The sequence below is a fragment of the Pipistrellus hanaki genome (genome assembly GCF_964339955.1).
Source record: "Pipistrellus hanaki genome assembly, chromosome: 14".
Lineage (NCBI taxonomy): Eukaryota > Metazoa > Chordata > Mammalia > Chiroptera > Vespertilionidae > Pipistrellus > Pipistrellus hanaki.
The window spans coordinates 4578179-4592678 of record NC_140516.1 but is presented as its reverse complement, the minus strand read 5'-3'; the positions used below and the strand labels follow the sequence as shown (position 1 = coordinate 4592678).

General features: G+C 39.8%; 2 protein-coding genes across 6 annotated transcripts in view; one reads left to right on the top strand and one right to left on the bottom strand.

Annotated features, from left to right (window-relative positions):
- The window catches only part of PARG (poly(ADP-ribose) glycohydrolase), a gene marked incomplete at its 5' end in the record, with an annotated part of 147263 nt that overhangs the window by 2092 nt on the left and 130671 nt on the right, over nucleotides 1-14500 (top strand). For 2 of the 5 annotated variants that reach the window (XM_084904726.1, XM_084904724.1), the window contains 5 exons: nucleotides 5318-5384; nucleotides 6172-7155; nucleotides 8005-8188; nucleotides 10237-10359; nucleotides 10481-10564. In XM_084904726.1, the coding sequence (XP_084760852.1) occupies nucleotides 5318-5384; nucleotides 6172-7155; nucleotides 8005-8188; nucleotides 10237-10359; nucleotides 10481-10564 (1442 nt within the window). Of the gene's footprint in view, nucleotides 1-4952; nucleotides 5091-5317; nucleotides 5385-6171; nucleotides 7156-8004; nucleotides 8193-10236; nucleotides 10360-10480; nucleotides 10565-14500 lie in introns of all 5 variants that reach the window. The other 3 variants (XM_084904725.1, XM_084904723.1, XM_084904727.1) reach the window with 2 other exon arrangements.
- Nucleotides 3822-4180, bottom strand: LOC311632323 (small ribosomal subunit protein eS27). Its single transcript, XM_084903616.1, has one exon. It carries the CDS (start codon nucleotides 4158-4160, stop codon nucleotides 3906-3908), a length of 255 nt encoding a protein of 84 aa, XP_084759742.1. The 5' UTR covers nucleotides 4161-4180; the 3' UTR covers nucleotides 3822-3905.

Genomic DNA, 14500 nt, shown 5'->3' with positions numbered 1-14500 from the left:
GGTGCACTCGGTGGGGAGAGGGTATCCTTCAGCCTGGATGGCTAGATAGTGTAGGCCAGGCCGAGAGACCCCACTAGTGCACAATTGGGGCCCGGGAGAGATTCGGGAGGTTGGCCAGATGGGGAGGGACCACAGGAGGCCTCCAGGGAGTGTCCAGCCTATTTCACTCAGTCCCCGATGGGCTGGACCCCAGTAGCAAGCTAACCCACCAGTTGGAGCATCTGCCCCCTGGTGGTCAGTGCATGTCATAGTGAGCGGTTGAGTGGCCTTAGCATATCATTAGCATATTACACTTTGATTGGTTGAATGGCAGACTGGACACAGCATATTAGGCTTTTATTATTTAGGATACTTATCATTACTATGTATGATGCATTTTTATGTTGTCTGAATTATTTCATTAAAAATTTTGGTCATTTGTAGTTTATAAAACATAGAAGATTAAGAAACAGGAGATCAGTTGCAAGAAATAAATGCAGTTGCAGTTGTCCAATTGTTACAGAAAACCGGAGAAGAACCAAGCAATAGAGAGATGGAGTTACATTTATTACGCGTGGGCCCAGAGGAAAATTTCTCTCAAACTCTGGGCCCCAACATGGAGGAATTTCCCCTATTTATTTGTGTTTACCTTCTTTGTCTCCCAAATATGGGGTGTTCCCAGCCCCCTTTGCAAGTTCTTAAAGAGCCCCTCTGTGCTGGGGCCTTGAGGCCTCCACCAAAGGGCTGGCCTGGTGCCAGCACCGATAACTTCATCCGGGGAAGGTTTAATGACCTTTCCGAAGTGGGAGTCGTCTTATTTTCCTTATTACTTAAGCAAGTAAGGAAACATTTACAGAAGCCAAATAGCAGGGTTAAAATTTCAAACAGCAGTTTTTATATAAGATGGATGCTTCACAATAAATGATGTACCTATTGTGATGTTCTAATGTTGGTGTTGTTTTGAAGATGGAGGGGAAAGGATGGCTTTAAGGTTTTTGGATATAGATTTCAGAGGATTTGGTGAAGGAGAGTGTAGGGGAGAGGGAACTGAGAGTGACCTTTAGGAATTGTATCTGACTTACATGAGAAGCTAATATGTGGTCCCATTCACTTTATCCTATACGTATAAAGGTGAATATGCAAATCGACTGACTGGTTGTTATGATGCGCACTGACCACCAGGGGGCAGATGCTCAATTCAGGAGCTGCCCCTTGGTTGGTCAGGGCGTTCCCATAGCGGGAGCACCTCTCAGCCAGAGCCAGGCTCACAGCTGGCCAGTGCAGCAGCGGTGGTGGGGGGAGCCTCTCCCGCCTCCGTCAGTTGGACATCCCCCCGAGGACTCCCCAAGGGGGAGAGGGCTCAGGCCGGCAGAGGGACCCCCCTCCTCACCCCCAGTGCTTGAATTACATGCACCTCCTTCCTCTAGTTTACAGAGGAAGGAGGAAAAGTTATTTGCAGGTGGTAGGGGCAGGCAGTCCTCACTCGTTGGATTTTCTGATTTTCTGCAGAAGATGAACCAAATTAATACTTGGGCTGTACTTTATGTGTGTAAATGTTTTCAGTGTACCTGGCACAGAACTCCAGTTAACAAAATGTTCAAAATCTAAATCTATCAAAAACTGTTGTTTCAAATTTTGGGATTTTTTATGAACTTGGTATTTAGAATTTTTAGGTATAGTTATCCTAGGAGAAGTAGGCAGGATAAAGAAGTGGGTATTTCTTCAGTCTTTAAATTTTGTGTTATTTATTTCCCTGGTCATATTTTTTATATTGATTAAGATTTGTATATTTACCTACAGTCAGGATCTAGCATGCCATTCATATTCTGACAGGGCATGATTTGTCCATTGTGCTGCTGTGGGAGCTCCCTTTTTCTGCCTGTTGTAACTACCTAGAGTTTCTCCTCCTCCACAGATGGTGCGAGTGTAGGCAGTGGTTGGGGAATGGGGGCCTGGATTCTTTCTGCCAGAGCTGTCAAAAGCATCTTCAGACCTCTTTCCTCATCTCAGAAATTCCCCACTGCCCATTGCTCTTGGTCTCACTGCATCCTTCCTCCCCATACCTTACGTTGCTGCTGCTGGAGGAGAGACTTTTTGTGGAGACGGGGTGTTCCTTTGATATGGAGGTGAATTTGACAGATTTTGTGTCTTTTGCCTGTATGTGTAGCACCTAATTGAATTATTTGCTCATTGAAACATGCTGATTACTGAATGATGTTACTGATGAGATTATGTGTAAATAGTGTGAAGTCAGAATAAAGTTGGATAACTACTAATTTCAGTGACAAAAGAGATAGGGTGGAAGTGTTGGAAGAGAGTACATTTTCAGCTCTATGAGGCTGGACACTTAATATTTTCTCTCATTCATCTACATAAGCCTTGGAAGTAGGTATTGTTAAGCACATTTTATAGGTGAGAAATAGAAACTCAAAGAAATGATGTATTTCTAAGAGACTGAACAAAGTAAGGTCTTTTTTGTCTCCATATCTTGTGTCTTTCTCATCATCTATTGCCTCTCTTTCTATTTGCTGTGATTACTTCAAGTTAAAAGGCAGAAATTCCCAAGTTAAAAGACAGAAATTTTATGCTTACGTCAGGAATAAGAGGGGTAAAACAGAAATAGTCCTGTGATGTGTCTCAAAAGATACCCTTGGCAGCCAGCAGTAGTGGTATTGGGAAGAGAAGAAGGCAGCCATTCCTCCGGGGCCCTCAGAAGGAGTGGGGAGTGTTTTATTAGCAGGAAGTGTCAGTCCCTCACTGCTGCTTCTCCTTCATCCTGTCCTCAGGTTTCAGGAATGATCACAGGAGCCTAAGCCTGGAGAGGGAAGACAGGCTCAGCCAGAGCTTCAGGAGAGAGCTCCCTTCTCTGCCTGTTGTAGCTGCCTAGAGTTCCCTCCCCACCCCAGCAGCGATGGTGCAGGTGGTTGAAGAGCCCTGCCCTTTAACTGCACTGGAACACTTTTTAGTCTTTTATGAAATAATGTAGGCAGTATTTCATTACTGTTTCATTGTGGTACTGTTTCATGTGTATTATAGGTACCTAGTCATTGAATACCATATAATCCTTACATTTATGGAAAAAGGTGTTTTAAATTCTACACTGATTCAGAAAGTGATTTTGTTTTGGGGGAACTCATTTCTGGTTTGTGACTTGAGGGCTTTCTATACTTGCCGTATTTAATATAATGAAATTAATAGAGAAGGTGGAACTGTAGGAAATGTCTCAGAATCAAGAGGTTCATCTCTTATTCCTTTCTGACTAAAACTAATTTTTTTTCTCAAGCCTGATTTGCTGTATTTAATTAAAACACCAAAAGTAGTGGTATTTTAAAAAAAATATACATTTTATTGATTTTTCACAGAGAGGAAGAGAGAGGGATAGATAGTTAGAAACATCGATGAGAGAGAATCATCGATCAGCTGCCTCTTGCACACCCCCTACTGGAGATGTGCCTGCAACCAAGGTACATGCCCTTGCCCGGAATTGAACCCGAAACCTTTCAGTCCGCAGGCCGACGCTCTGTCCACTGAGCCAAACCGGTCTCGGCAAAAGTAGTGGTATTTAACATGAAATACTAAACATATATGTAATTACTTTTTTTGAAAGAAACTATTTCTTTCAAAAAGCTAAAGAGTTTTACTAGATAGACTGTTGGTATTTTGTGGAAGGTACAGATTATGTGGCAATTATAGTGATAAATAAGCTGTTGATTTTCATATATTTGGGACAGCATCTCTTTTGCTCATGTTGTATTTGAGGGCCAGAGGTAGATGAGAATGAGTATATGATTTAATATGCCTAGATTCATTGCAGTTTAGACCAGTAGTTGAGACTGTCAAGATTTTGTTTTTTTTTTGTTTTTTTTTTTTTTATCCAAAATGTGTTTATTGGGATAGTTTCCCACTCATCTTGATTTGAGGTGCTTTTAGTGCTGCTTCCTTCTGAAGGAGCATCCTTCTGTAAGCCTTGCTTTTCCTCCTGTTGGCTGACAGAGAACAGTGGAGCAACCAACACACAAAACTACCGTTTGTGCGTGGCTAAAGACGGTGGTGATTTTATAGCATCCTGGGCATTTGACATCCATGAAGTAGGAATTGGGGCTCTGCACCAGGCGCTTCTTCTTGTGTTTCCTCTTCTCTTCTTCCGGAGAGGGATGGAGGAGGTCCTTAGCGAGAGGCATATTGTCGTGGGAGGTCGTCACCGCCGGAAAAGCAAGATTTTGTTTTTTTTTAATACTAAAATATTATATACATTTAATCTACATAAAGGACATTAACTTTTGAAAGCATGTTTGTTTCTAATGCTTATATAAGTTGTGGCTTGCATTTATTTATGTTGCATTTTTCTCTACTTTTGCTAGTCTGCTGGTCTTTTCTATCTAGTTATCTCATTGGCAGTTCAAATTTAGTATGTTCAGAATTGACCTAATTATATTTCCCCCTAAATCCAGACCCCCCTCCATTTCTATTTAATGCTCTTCCATCTTTTAAGTCTGTCAAGCTTAAAACTTAGTGTCACCTTTGATTACTACGATTATGAAGTCTGTAATGACTCACTTCTCAACTTTTCCCCTCTCTTCTCACAAGGATCGGTTTTGGTCCTTGGCAATAGTTCTCCAGACTAGTTGATCATCAAAATCACTTTTAGAAAAAAATACAGATTCTAGCTCCCCTCATACCTCCATCATACAGACTCTGATTCAATATGTGTGATGTGGCTCTGGGACCCACTTATTAGCAGCCTCCCAGTGATTCGAATGGGTTTGGGATCCACGGACCTAGATCAATAGTTTTCTTGCTGGTTTCTACCAATGAGGTTTCTTCTTGCCCCTTCAGGTTTGCTCTCTAGGCTACATGTCTCCTGCATTACTGGGACTTCTTTGTTTTGCATTCTGGAATTAGAGCTCTGAATGTGACTTTTGGCACTTTTTTTGTAATCCCAGGAGAGATACTATTCATTTGCATGTTTACAGGTAAGGAATCTGAGACACAGAGAAAGGACCCTTCGCAAAGTCACATAGGAATCCAGGGGGAGACCAGGATTTGAATCCAGATGGTCTGATTCTAGAGCCTATACTCTCATTCATTAGGCCATACCAACTCCTTTAGAGGTTGGTTGATTTCTATTCTATGACAAAAGTCTTTATATTTATGTTCCTGAATTATTTCCCAATGCTTGAGTGTGAAAGGAGTGATTGATCTTTTGAACCTACAGAACGTAGCATAGTGCATTACATGTGTATATGCTGTTATAAGTATTTTCTCTTTGAAGGTTTGTATTCATATACATTAAAGTTTTAGGTGTTTTTTTTGTTTGTTTTTTGTTTTTTTTTAACAGTTTTCAAACAAAAGACTATTACCAGTTGGATGGACACTAAAGGAATCAAGACAGCTGAATCAGAAAGGTATAGAACATATGTTTATAGAGAAATGAATGGCATGTTATATGGGTGTTTTATCTTCATGCTATTTTCTCTCCTTGCTTAGTTTTTTAAATTCACGTCTATTCATTCTTTCAGTTTATAAATTAAAAAGTTTTTAGAGTCTCTTATATACTTTAGATTGTTCTTTTACTTGAGATACAGAAGTGAAGTAGAAATAATTCTATCTTTAAGATACTTGTAATGGTGACAACAGATACAGAAACACATGATTACAGTAAGTCTTCACTTATGTTTCAATAGGTTTCACATCTTTAAGTGAAATGGCATACAATGAAACCAGTTTTGCTATAGGCTTAATGATATAAACAAGAATTAAGTTCCTATTGCATCTTATTAACATTATAACAAGATTATATTGAATGAAACAACGTTATTCAAGGACCTGCTATATTACTTAGTGTGATAAATGCCACAGTAAAGGTATAAGCAAGGTACAGTGGTAGTAAGAATGTAAAACAAACTATCAACTTTAGAGTTAGGAAAGGCTGCACAGGAAGTGACGGTTATCGCTTCGTCCTGGGACGAATGTAGGTTTATTAGGCACATAGTTGGGGAAAGGGCATTATTGGCATATGTTCAAAAATGTGGAGTCATGAAAGAGAATGCTATATGCTTAGGTAATCACAAGTAGTTTAATTATTGCTATGATTTTGGACTGTGGTTGGGTAAGTGGTTTCTTTGCATCATAAGTTCTTTCTATTATAATGTAAGTTCTGCTTTGTCATTAGTTCTTTCTATTTTCTTATAGTTTGCATAGTAAAGAAAACAACAATACAAGAGTAGAATCCATGATGAGTTCTGTACAAAAAGATAATTTTTATCAACATAACATGGAAAAATTAGAAAATGTTTCTCAGCTAAGTATTGATAAATCACCAGTTGAAAACAGTACACAGTATTTGAACCAGCAGCAGACTGCAGCTATGTGTCAGTGGCAGAATGAAGGGAAACACACTGAGCAACTTCTGGAAGGTGAACCTCCAACAGTAACTCTGGTATCAGAACAGTTCAGTAATGCTAACGTTGATCAGTCACCTCAAAATGATGATTACAGTGACATATATTGTGAGGAAAGTAGAGACAATCAACAGTTTTTTATACCTGTAAAGCTTGCAAATGCAAAGCAGACTATAGAAGATGAGCAGGCCAGAGAAGCCAGAAGCCTTCAGAGGTGCGGAAAGTCTTGCCACCTTGTGGAAGACTGTGCAGGTTGTCAACAGGAAGAGAGAGATGTGGTGCCAGAGAGTCCCTTGTCAGACATTGGCTCAGAGGATGTCAGTACTGGACTGAAAAACGCCAACAAATTGAGTAGGCAGGAAAGTAGCCTAGGGAATTCTCCTCCATTTGAGAAAGAAAGTGAACTCGAGTCACCAATGGATGTAGATAATTCCAAAAATAGTTGTCAGGACTCGGAAGCAGATGAAGAAACGAGTCCAGGATTTGATGAACAAGAAGATAGCAGTTCCACCCAAAGAGCAAATAAACCTTCAAAGTTCCAAGTCAAAGAAGCTGACTCTGAATTGAAGAAACAGTCATCCGCTAAGGGAGGTGACATTCGATTACATTTCCAGTTTGAAGGAGAGAGTTGTGCTGGAATGAATGATTTAAGTGCCAGACTACCTGGAAGCACTTCTAGCGTGAATGTAGAATGCAGAAATTCCAAACAACATGGGAAAAAGGGTTCTAAAATCACAGATCATTTCATGAGAATGCCCAAAGCAGAGGACAAAAGGTAATTTTTTTCCATCAGGAGTATCTCCAAAAGTGTAATGCATTTTGTAATTTTTAAGGGGGGTTTAGCAAAGATAAAATTTACACTGAAGCAGAGAAATAGTTGTGTTTCTTGCTATCTGTTTATGCTAAATTTGAACTTACACTCCAAATTTAAATTCTAAAAAGGCCAGAAACAGAAAAGAAGATGTAAATAAATATTGTTAATTAGTTTTTTAGCTTAATGAACTTCCTTCTGAAGTTAATGTGAATTATCAAGACATAAAAATATTTTATTGATAACAGCTACTGTTTATTTAGCTGTTCCCTAGGCCTTTGTAAAATGCAGTTTCTCTAATTCTCTGATAGGCATGCAGGTGGTATTGTACTCACTTAAAAAATGAGAAAACTGAGATTTGGGTTAGAGAATTCACTGAAATTATGTAATTTGTGGGTCTTAACACTGAGTTTTAAATCCCAGGCTAATTACAAAAAAATATATTGAAAGTTACGTTTTTGCAAATATTCCTTATAGAATCTTAAATCCCACTCTATTTATTTCTGTAATTTATTTTTCCTATCAAAGTTCACTTCATAGAAGATTCCTGGCAGTGTCCATATTCTTACATGGTCCTTTCTTCAGAAATTGATTTATTTGTGTTTGAAAATTTCTTGTACAAACTATTGCAAACTGAACTCTTGGGTTTTACTATAAGCTTTATAAGTTTTTTCTTCTTCTTCTTAATTACCAAGGAGAAAGACAAACTTGGCACATTTAAAACAAAACAGTCTAGGTAAGATTTGTATTGGGTAACCAAGTGAATTTAAACAGTAAGTAGTTTGTGACTGAATACATTTGTTTTGACCTTAGAAAAGAACAATGTGAAATCAAACATCAAAGGACAGACAGGAGGATCCCTAAATACGTTCCGCCTCACCTTTCTCCAGATAAGAAATGGCTTGGGACTCCCATCGAGGAGATGCGAAGAATGCCTAAGTGTGGGACCCAACTGCCTCTCCTGCGACCATCTGCCAATCACACAGTAACTGTCCGGGTAGGTTGTTACCACTCACCTATAGAGAGAGAAGACTCTAAGTCTTGATCTTGTGATATGTATTCATGTGTAAAACATGTGTCATTTAAGTCCTCTGTCTCCTTGTTTATTTTTTTGTCTGAAAGATCTAGCCAGTGAGATTTTAAAGTCCCCTACTAAGACTCTCTCTCTTAAAGTCCCTTAAAGTCTATCAAGAGTTTTTTATATATTTGGGTGCTCAAGTATTGGGTGTGTATATGTGTACAAGGGTTATGTTTTCTTGTTGAATCATTCTCTTTAGCATTATGTAGTGGCCTTTTTTGTCTCTTGTTATGGTCTTTGTTTTGAAGTCTGTTTTGTGCCCTTGACTGGGAATCGAACCTGTCATCCTTTGGTGCTAGGGCTGATGCTCTAACCACTGAACAACACTGGCCAGGGCAAAACTTTTGTGTTTTAAAATATCTCCTTCCTTGTCCTAACTTGTTTGGCTCACTGGATAGAGTGTCGCCTGTGGACTGAAAAGTCCCAGGTCAAGGACATGTACACATCCCCAATAAGAGGTGTGCAGGAGGCAGCTGATTGATGTTCTCTCTAATCAGTGTTTCTAACTCTCTATCCTTCTCCCTTCCTCTCTGTAAAAAATCAATAAAATATATTTTTTTAAAAATCTCCCTCCTCAAACATTTACTGAATGCTTATTATAATTAGCATATGTGTATACAAACATAAATGTGTATATTTTCCTACTAGAGGCCCGATGCACGAATTCATGTGTGGGTGGGGTCCTGCCAGCTCCCCCTGATTGGGGTGATTGGGCGGTTTGACCTGGGGGAGGGTCCACGAATGGTTGGCAGGCCTGCCTGGCCCCCTGGTCGAACTCCTGGTTGAGGGGACAATTTGCATATTAGCCTTTTATTATATAGGATATGTGTGTACATTATACGTATAAAAATACATGCTTTATTCTTCAGTAAATACTCAGAATACAAAGTTAAGATGATTATTATTATTCTCAAGAAGATTAGAGTCTAGCGGGGGAAGGAAAAACCAGTGTGCTTTATTATGATAATGACCTAATAAAACAAGAGGGAGTAAATGAAATACCGTTTAAAAGTTTTTGAAGACTGCCGAAACCATTTTGGCTCAGTGGTAGAGTGTCGGTCTGAGGACTGAAAGGTCCCAGGTTCGATTCCGGTCAAGGGCATGTACGTTGGTTGCGGACACATCCACAGTAGGGGGTGTGCAAGAGGCAGCTGGTTGATGTTTCTCATCGATGTTTCTAGCTCTCTATCTCTCCCTTTCTCTCTGTAAAAAATCAATAAAACATATTTAAAAGTTTTTGAAGACTTCTTAGAAGAAATGAAAAGTGGGTTGAGTGTTAAAGGTCAGAATAAATGTTTAACCAGATAGTGTTTGGATAAGACAAGATGTTAAAAATTGGGAATATCATTTGGATCAGAGTATAGGCAGAGAGGAGTCATCATAAGATTAGAAGCCTGAAGCCTGGCTGATGTGGCTCAGCAGTTGATCATCTATCTATGAACCAGGAGGTCACACTTTGATTCTCCGTCAGGGCACATGCCTGGGTTACAGGCTGGAACCCCAGTAGGAGGTGTGCAGGAGGCAGCCAATCAGTGATTCTCTCTCATTATGATGCTCTCCCTCTTTTCCTCTCTGAAATCAATAAAACTGTATTCAATTAATAAAAAAAGAGACCTGGGAATAGTTGAGAAAGATAATGTCATTCTCAAATGAGCATGAAATGTGAAAGAAGGATGAATGTTCTGGGAACAGTTGGAGTGAGGGAAAGTGACAGAAGGCTGTTGGCAGAAATTCAGGCAAGGAATAATGAGGATTAGAGGCCTAGATGGGACGGAGATAGATGGACAGATGTCCAGCTGATTAAATGAGGTAAAGAGTAGAAACTGCTAAGCAGCTTAAGAAGGTTTCTTCCCCAGGAACTAGTCTGTATTTTATAACATTTCCTTTGGCTGCTTTATTTGACTTCTTTTGTGGATGATACACCTAGTTTTATACACTTATAGTTTTGTTGTTATTCTCTCTTTCAGGTAGATCTTTTGCGGGCAGGAGAAGTTCCTAAACCTTTTCCAACACATTTTAAAGATTTGTGGGACAATAAGCATGTAAAGATGCCTTGTTCAGAACAAAACTTGTACCCTGTGGAAGATGAGGTAAAAACAAAGCTGATATTCCTTTAGTCTTTGGTAGTTTAATACATTCTTGCTTGACTCTTGCTTCTATGATACAAAATAACTTAGAGTAGTTGTCTTACTTGTTTTCTTTTCCTCAAAGAATGGTGAGCGAACTGCAGGGAGCAGGTGGGAGCTCATTCAGACTGCACTTCTCAACAAGTTCACACGGCCCCAAAACCTGAAGGTATGTTCTTTTCGCTATTCTTGCCTCTTACATGCAGTTCGTAGAGATGGCCCCTGTGCCTCCTCCCTCAAAGACATTTTTTTATTTTTTATGTACTCAGGTAACAGCATTATTTATATGCAAGGTGCTTTCTTCCTGAGGAATTCTTATTTAGAGACATTCTTGGTTTCTATTCCAAAGCTAAGAAATGAGTAGGAATATTGAGAGTTGTAAATTACTTGCCTGGAGCCACACAGAGTAATTTGGAGAACCAGGAATTGGAACTTTGTTTCTTGATTCCCCATCCAATTTCCTTCCTTTCAAGCTTCTCTTTTATTTTGTTTTAGAATTGTCATGTTTCTGAAATGTCTTCAAAAGTAAATGAGGAAAGAATTATGACTTCAGCAGTATTTGCCCAAAGGGAAGCTGAGTTTCCTAATGATTAAAGTATTCATTAAGCATTCTGTTTTTTATTGCTTTTAATATAGCTTCTAGCAGTTTAAAAATTTATTAATCTAATATTTCAGCAATAATTTATTTTTTAAAATATTTCATTTAAGATTGTAGGGGCATTCACTAGATCGCTTTTCTAATAGCTACTGGTAAAATGTGGGCGAGTATATGTTTATTTGTAAACGTTGAAGTTTTATAATTAGAAACAGTAAGATATTTCTATACTTCCATGAAAATGGGTTTCTTTCTTTGGGGGTATTTCATTTTCTTTGAGAGACTTAATTTATTGTGACAGTTTCTCAGGTTTTATACTGTTTTCCTTTTATACTTACAAGTTGTTCTTAAGTTTTCTATATCTTTTTATAACTCCTGTGAGTGTTTTTTTTTTATATACGTTGTTCCATAATGTATTTTGAAAATTTTATTTCTTAAGGACAGTGGTTTTCAATTTTGTAATGCACTCCTTTTAAATGGAAGAATTTCTCCAGGTCTACCAGAGTTTACTTATTTTTAGTATAATGTTACATATGTACAAACAAAAAACTAGATATAAATTCCTTAAACAGGTAGTGTAGAGCTATGTCAATTTGATTTTTTTTCCATTTGAAGTATTATTAAAAATCAGTTTTGTTCATTTCATAGTAAAAACAATTTGTAGTCAGTATTTCCTTCTTGTACAAAAGATTTTTGTTTTTGTTTTTTAGTAACACATTACAGCTTTACTAGATTTCCCCCATTTTATTGGCTATTTGGGCTCAACTAAGGCCTTAGTAACCTAAACTTTATCTTCAAGGTATCACAGTACATAACATGAAATCTGATTAGTGGCACAAGATTAGTCAACCTGTCAACACAAGCAGTCATCATCATCACAGATGCAGCAGCTTCCTGCTTTATAATGATTCTATCACCCATGTAAAGTTATTGCTGCTATTGTGCAAGTTTTTATTTAAGAAAAGTTTCCCAGACCAGGACTAATTAGTGGCAGATACCAGCTGATGCCATTTTGCAGATTAAGCCAAAACTCTGCCTTATATTTAGAATAAGAAAGGTAGCAAGTTTATGAAAAATTATTTTTTCTTTTGGGTCCCCAATCCTACACTGCCACACATATTCTCTCCTCAGTGTGTCCCATTATTCAATCACCGAACATCCTGACATGACCCACGGATACTCTCCAAGTAAGAGTGGTATTTTGTTCAGTGCAGGGAAGAGGGTAGATCAGTGTTCGGCTGACTCGTTAGTCAACAGAACCAAATATCAACAGTATAAGGATTGAAATTTCTTTTGAGAGCTGAAAACTGACTTCTGTGCATAGGGCACGAAGTTTCAATCGCACTGTATGTGCGCCCCCGCATGTGGTGTTTTGTGGAAGAGCCACACTGAAGGGGCCAAAGAGCCGCATGTGGCTCGTGAGCCACATTTTGCCAACCACTGGGGTAGATGGTGGGTGAATGGACAATATGACAAAAGGGGGCAAAAAGGAAACCTGAAACCTTCTCATTTAATAAAATGTTCTTCATGACATGTCTCAGGGTATAAAGAGTTTGGTGTAAAGAAGTTTACTCTGATGATTAAAGACTTGTGTGACCGAGTAAGGCAGTTTCTTGAACTATCCGCACCCCCTAATTTCCCTAAAAATCTGCGGGACAACCAGGGAGGAACCATATACATTCCTTTCCAAATGGGGACCATGTGACTCCTCCCAGAAGGTAATTTTACCGTCCTGGCTTCTGGAGCAGCAGCCTCCCTCAGCCATTTGCAATTGGCAATTACAGCGGCACACTTTGGAATCTGTCAGGCTTCTGAGTCCTTTTGTTGTTGTTAATCCTTACCTGAGGATATTTTTCATTGATTTTGATTTTGATTTTTTAAAATATATTTTATTGTTTTTTTACAGAGAGAAAGGGAGAGGGATAGAGAGTCAGAAACATGGCTGAGTGAGAAACATTGATCAGCTGCCTCCTGCACACCTCCTACTGGGGATGTGCCCACAACCAAGTCATGCCTTGACTGGAATTGAACCTGGGACCTTTCAGTCCACAGGCTGCTGCTCTATCCACTGAGCCAAACTGCTTAGGATTTTTCATTGATTTTTAGAGAGAGTGGAAGGGAGGAGGAGAGACAGCGAGAAACATTGATGTGAGAAGAACAGTTGATTGGTTTCCTCCTGCATATGCCCCTGACTGGGGCCAGAATCGAACCCGGGACCCTACAGTCTGTAGGCCGATGCTCTATCCAGTGAGCCAAACCGGCTAGGGCAGGTTTCTGAGTCTTGGTCTCTGAAGAGTATTTTAGTACACTTCTACTTCATTAAGGGTCATTGGAGTCTACCGTTTGATAACAGCAATTGGTCTCCATTTAATGTCCTCCTTACTGATTACGGCATCTTGGCAGGTGTTCACTGCACCCATCACATTTTTATAGGACTTAGGAGCCTCTTCCATAACCAGTTTGGGTGAGGCAACACGAATTGCAATTCCATATCTGTCAATTTGTCTAAGACATTCTGGAAATCTAAATCATGTCAGGATTTTGCTGGGGACAGTGCACAGCCCGCTCCATGACAGGTTGTTCCAAAGGTCTCGGTCATGCCCTGTTCAGTGCCAATAAGAACATAACTGTGGGTTTCCATGGTGCCACCGAGCACTGGTTATCCAGTGAGTTGATAATCAACAGCAGTGAGGGGATGGTGAGGAAGGAAAGCTCAGGAGGGTCGCTTTATGTGACCTAACAGGGTCCATTGTTTTTTGTCCACCGCATGCTATTCGATTTTGGTGATATTGTGAGAGACATCATAGATCACATGTAGGTCCCAGTCACCAGGGGTTTACTGAAGACCTTAGCAAAAGCCTGACAGGTTAAAGGCCTAGTTTCCTGCCGCTGCCATTCCCTTCAGGTAGTCCTGACCTTCTGGAGAAACTATTTGATTGTATGCCAACAGATGATCATTGACTATAATCTTGTCCCTCTTCCTGGCTTTTCCCATAGCAACCAGGGCATCTGGGGCTACTGGGTGACCCACGCCTCTGCTTTCACTGTGGATCATCTCACACACCCATCCACATGGTCAATGCCCATCTTCGTAGCAGCATACTCATTGAAAATCTCATCTACAGCCTGGATTTCTGCATAGTGGTTACCTGTTCCTGGGGTCACCAACTGAGGAAGCCCTATATTTTTAGCTCTTGCAGAGACTTTATTGAGGTCAGCTTGAAGCATTCTCACAGTGCTCCTCACAGTGCTCCTTGTCTTCAGCTCAGGCATAGTCTTCTCTTAGTGATCAGTCCATACCCACCTCCAAGGCCTCTTCCAAGTCTTTAGCATCCATTGGGATGATACCTTTGGACCCCACCCTATGGAATTTTGCCAGACATAGCTTGTGCAAGTTGCTCCTTCACAGGTGAGACTTCACTTTCATCTACATTGGTTCTTAGCAAGTGGACACTGCAGTTAATGTAAAATCCGACGTCACCTGGGGCACCACTGCTTCCGGGTCATTCA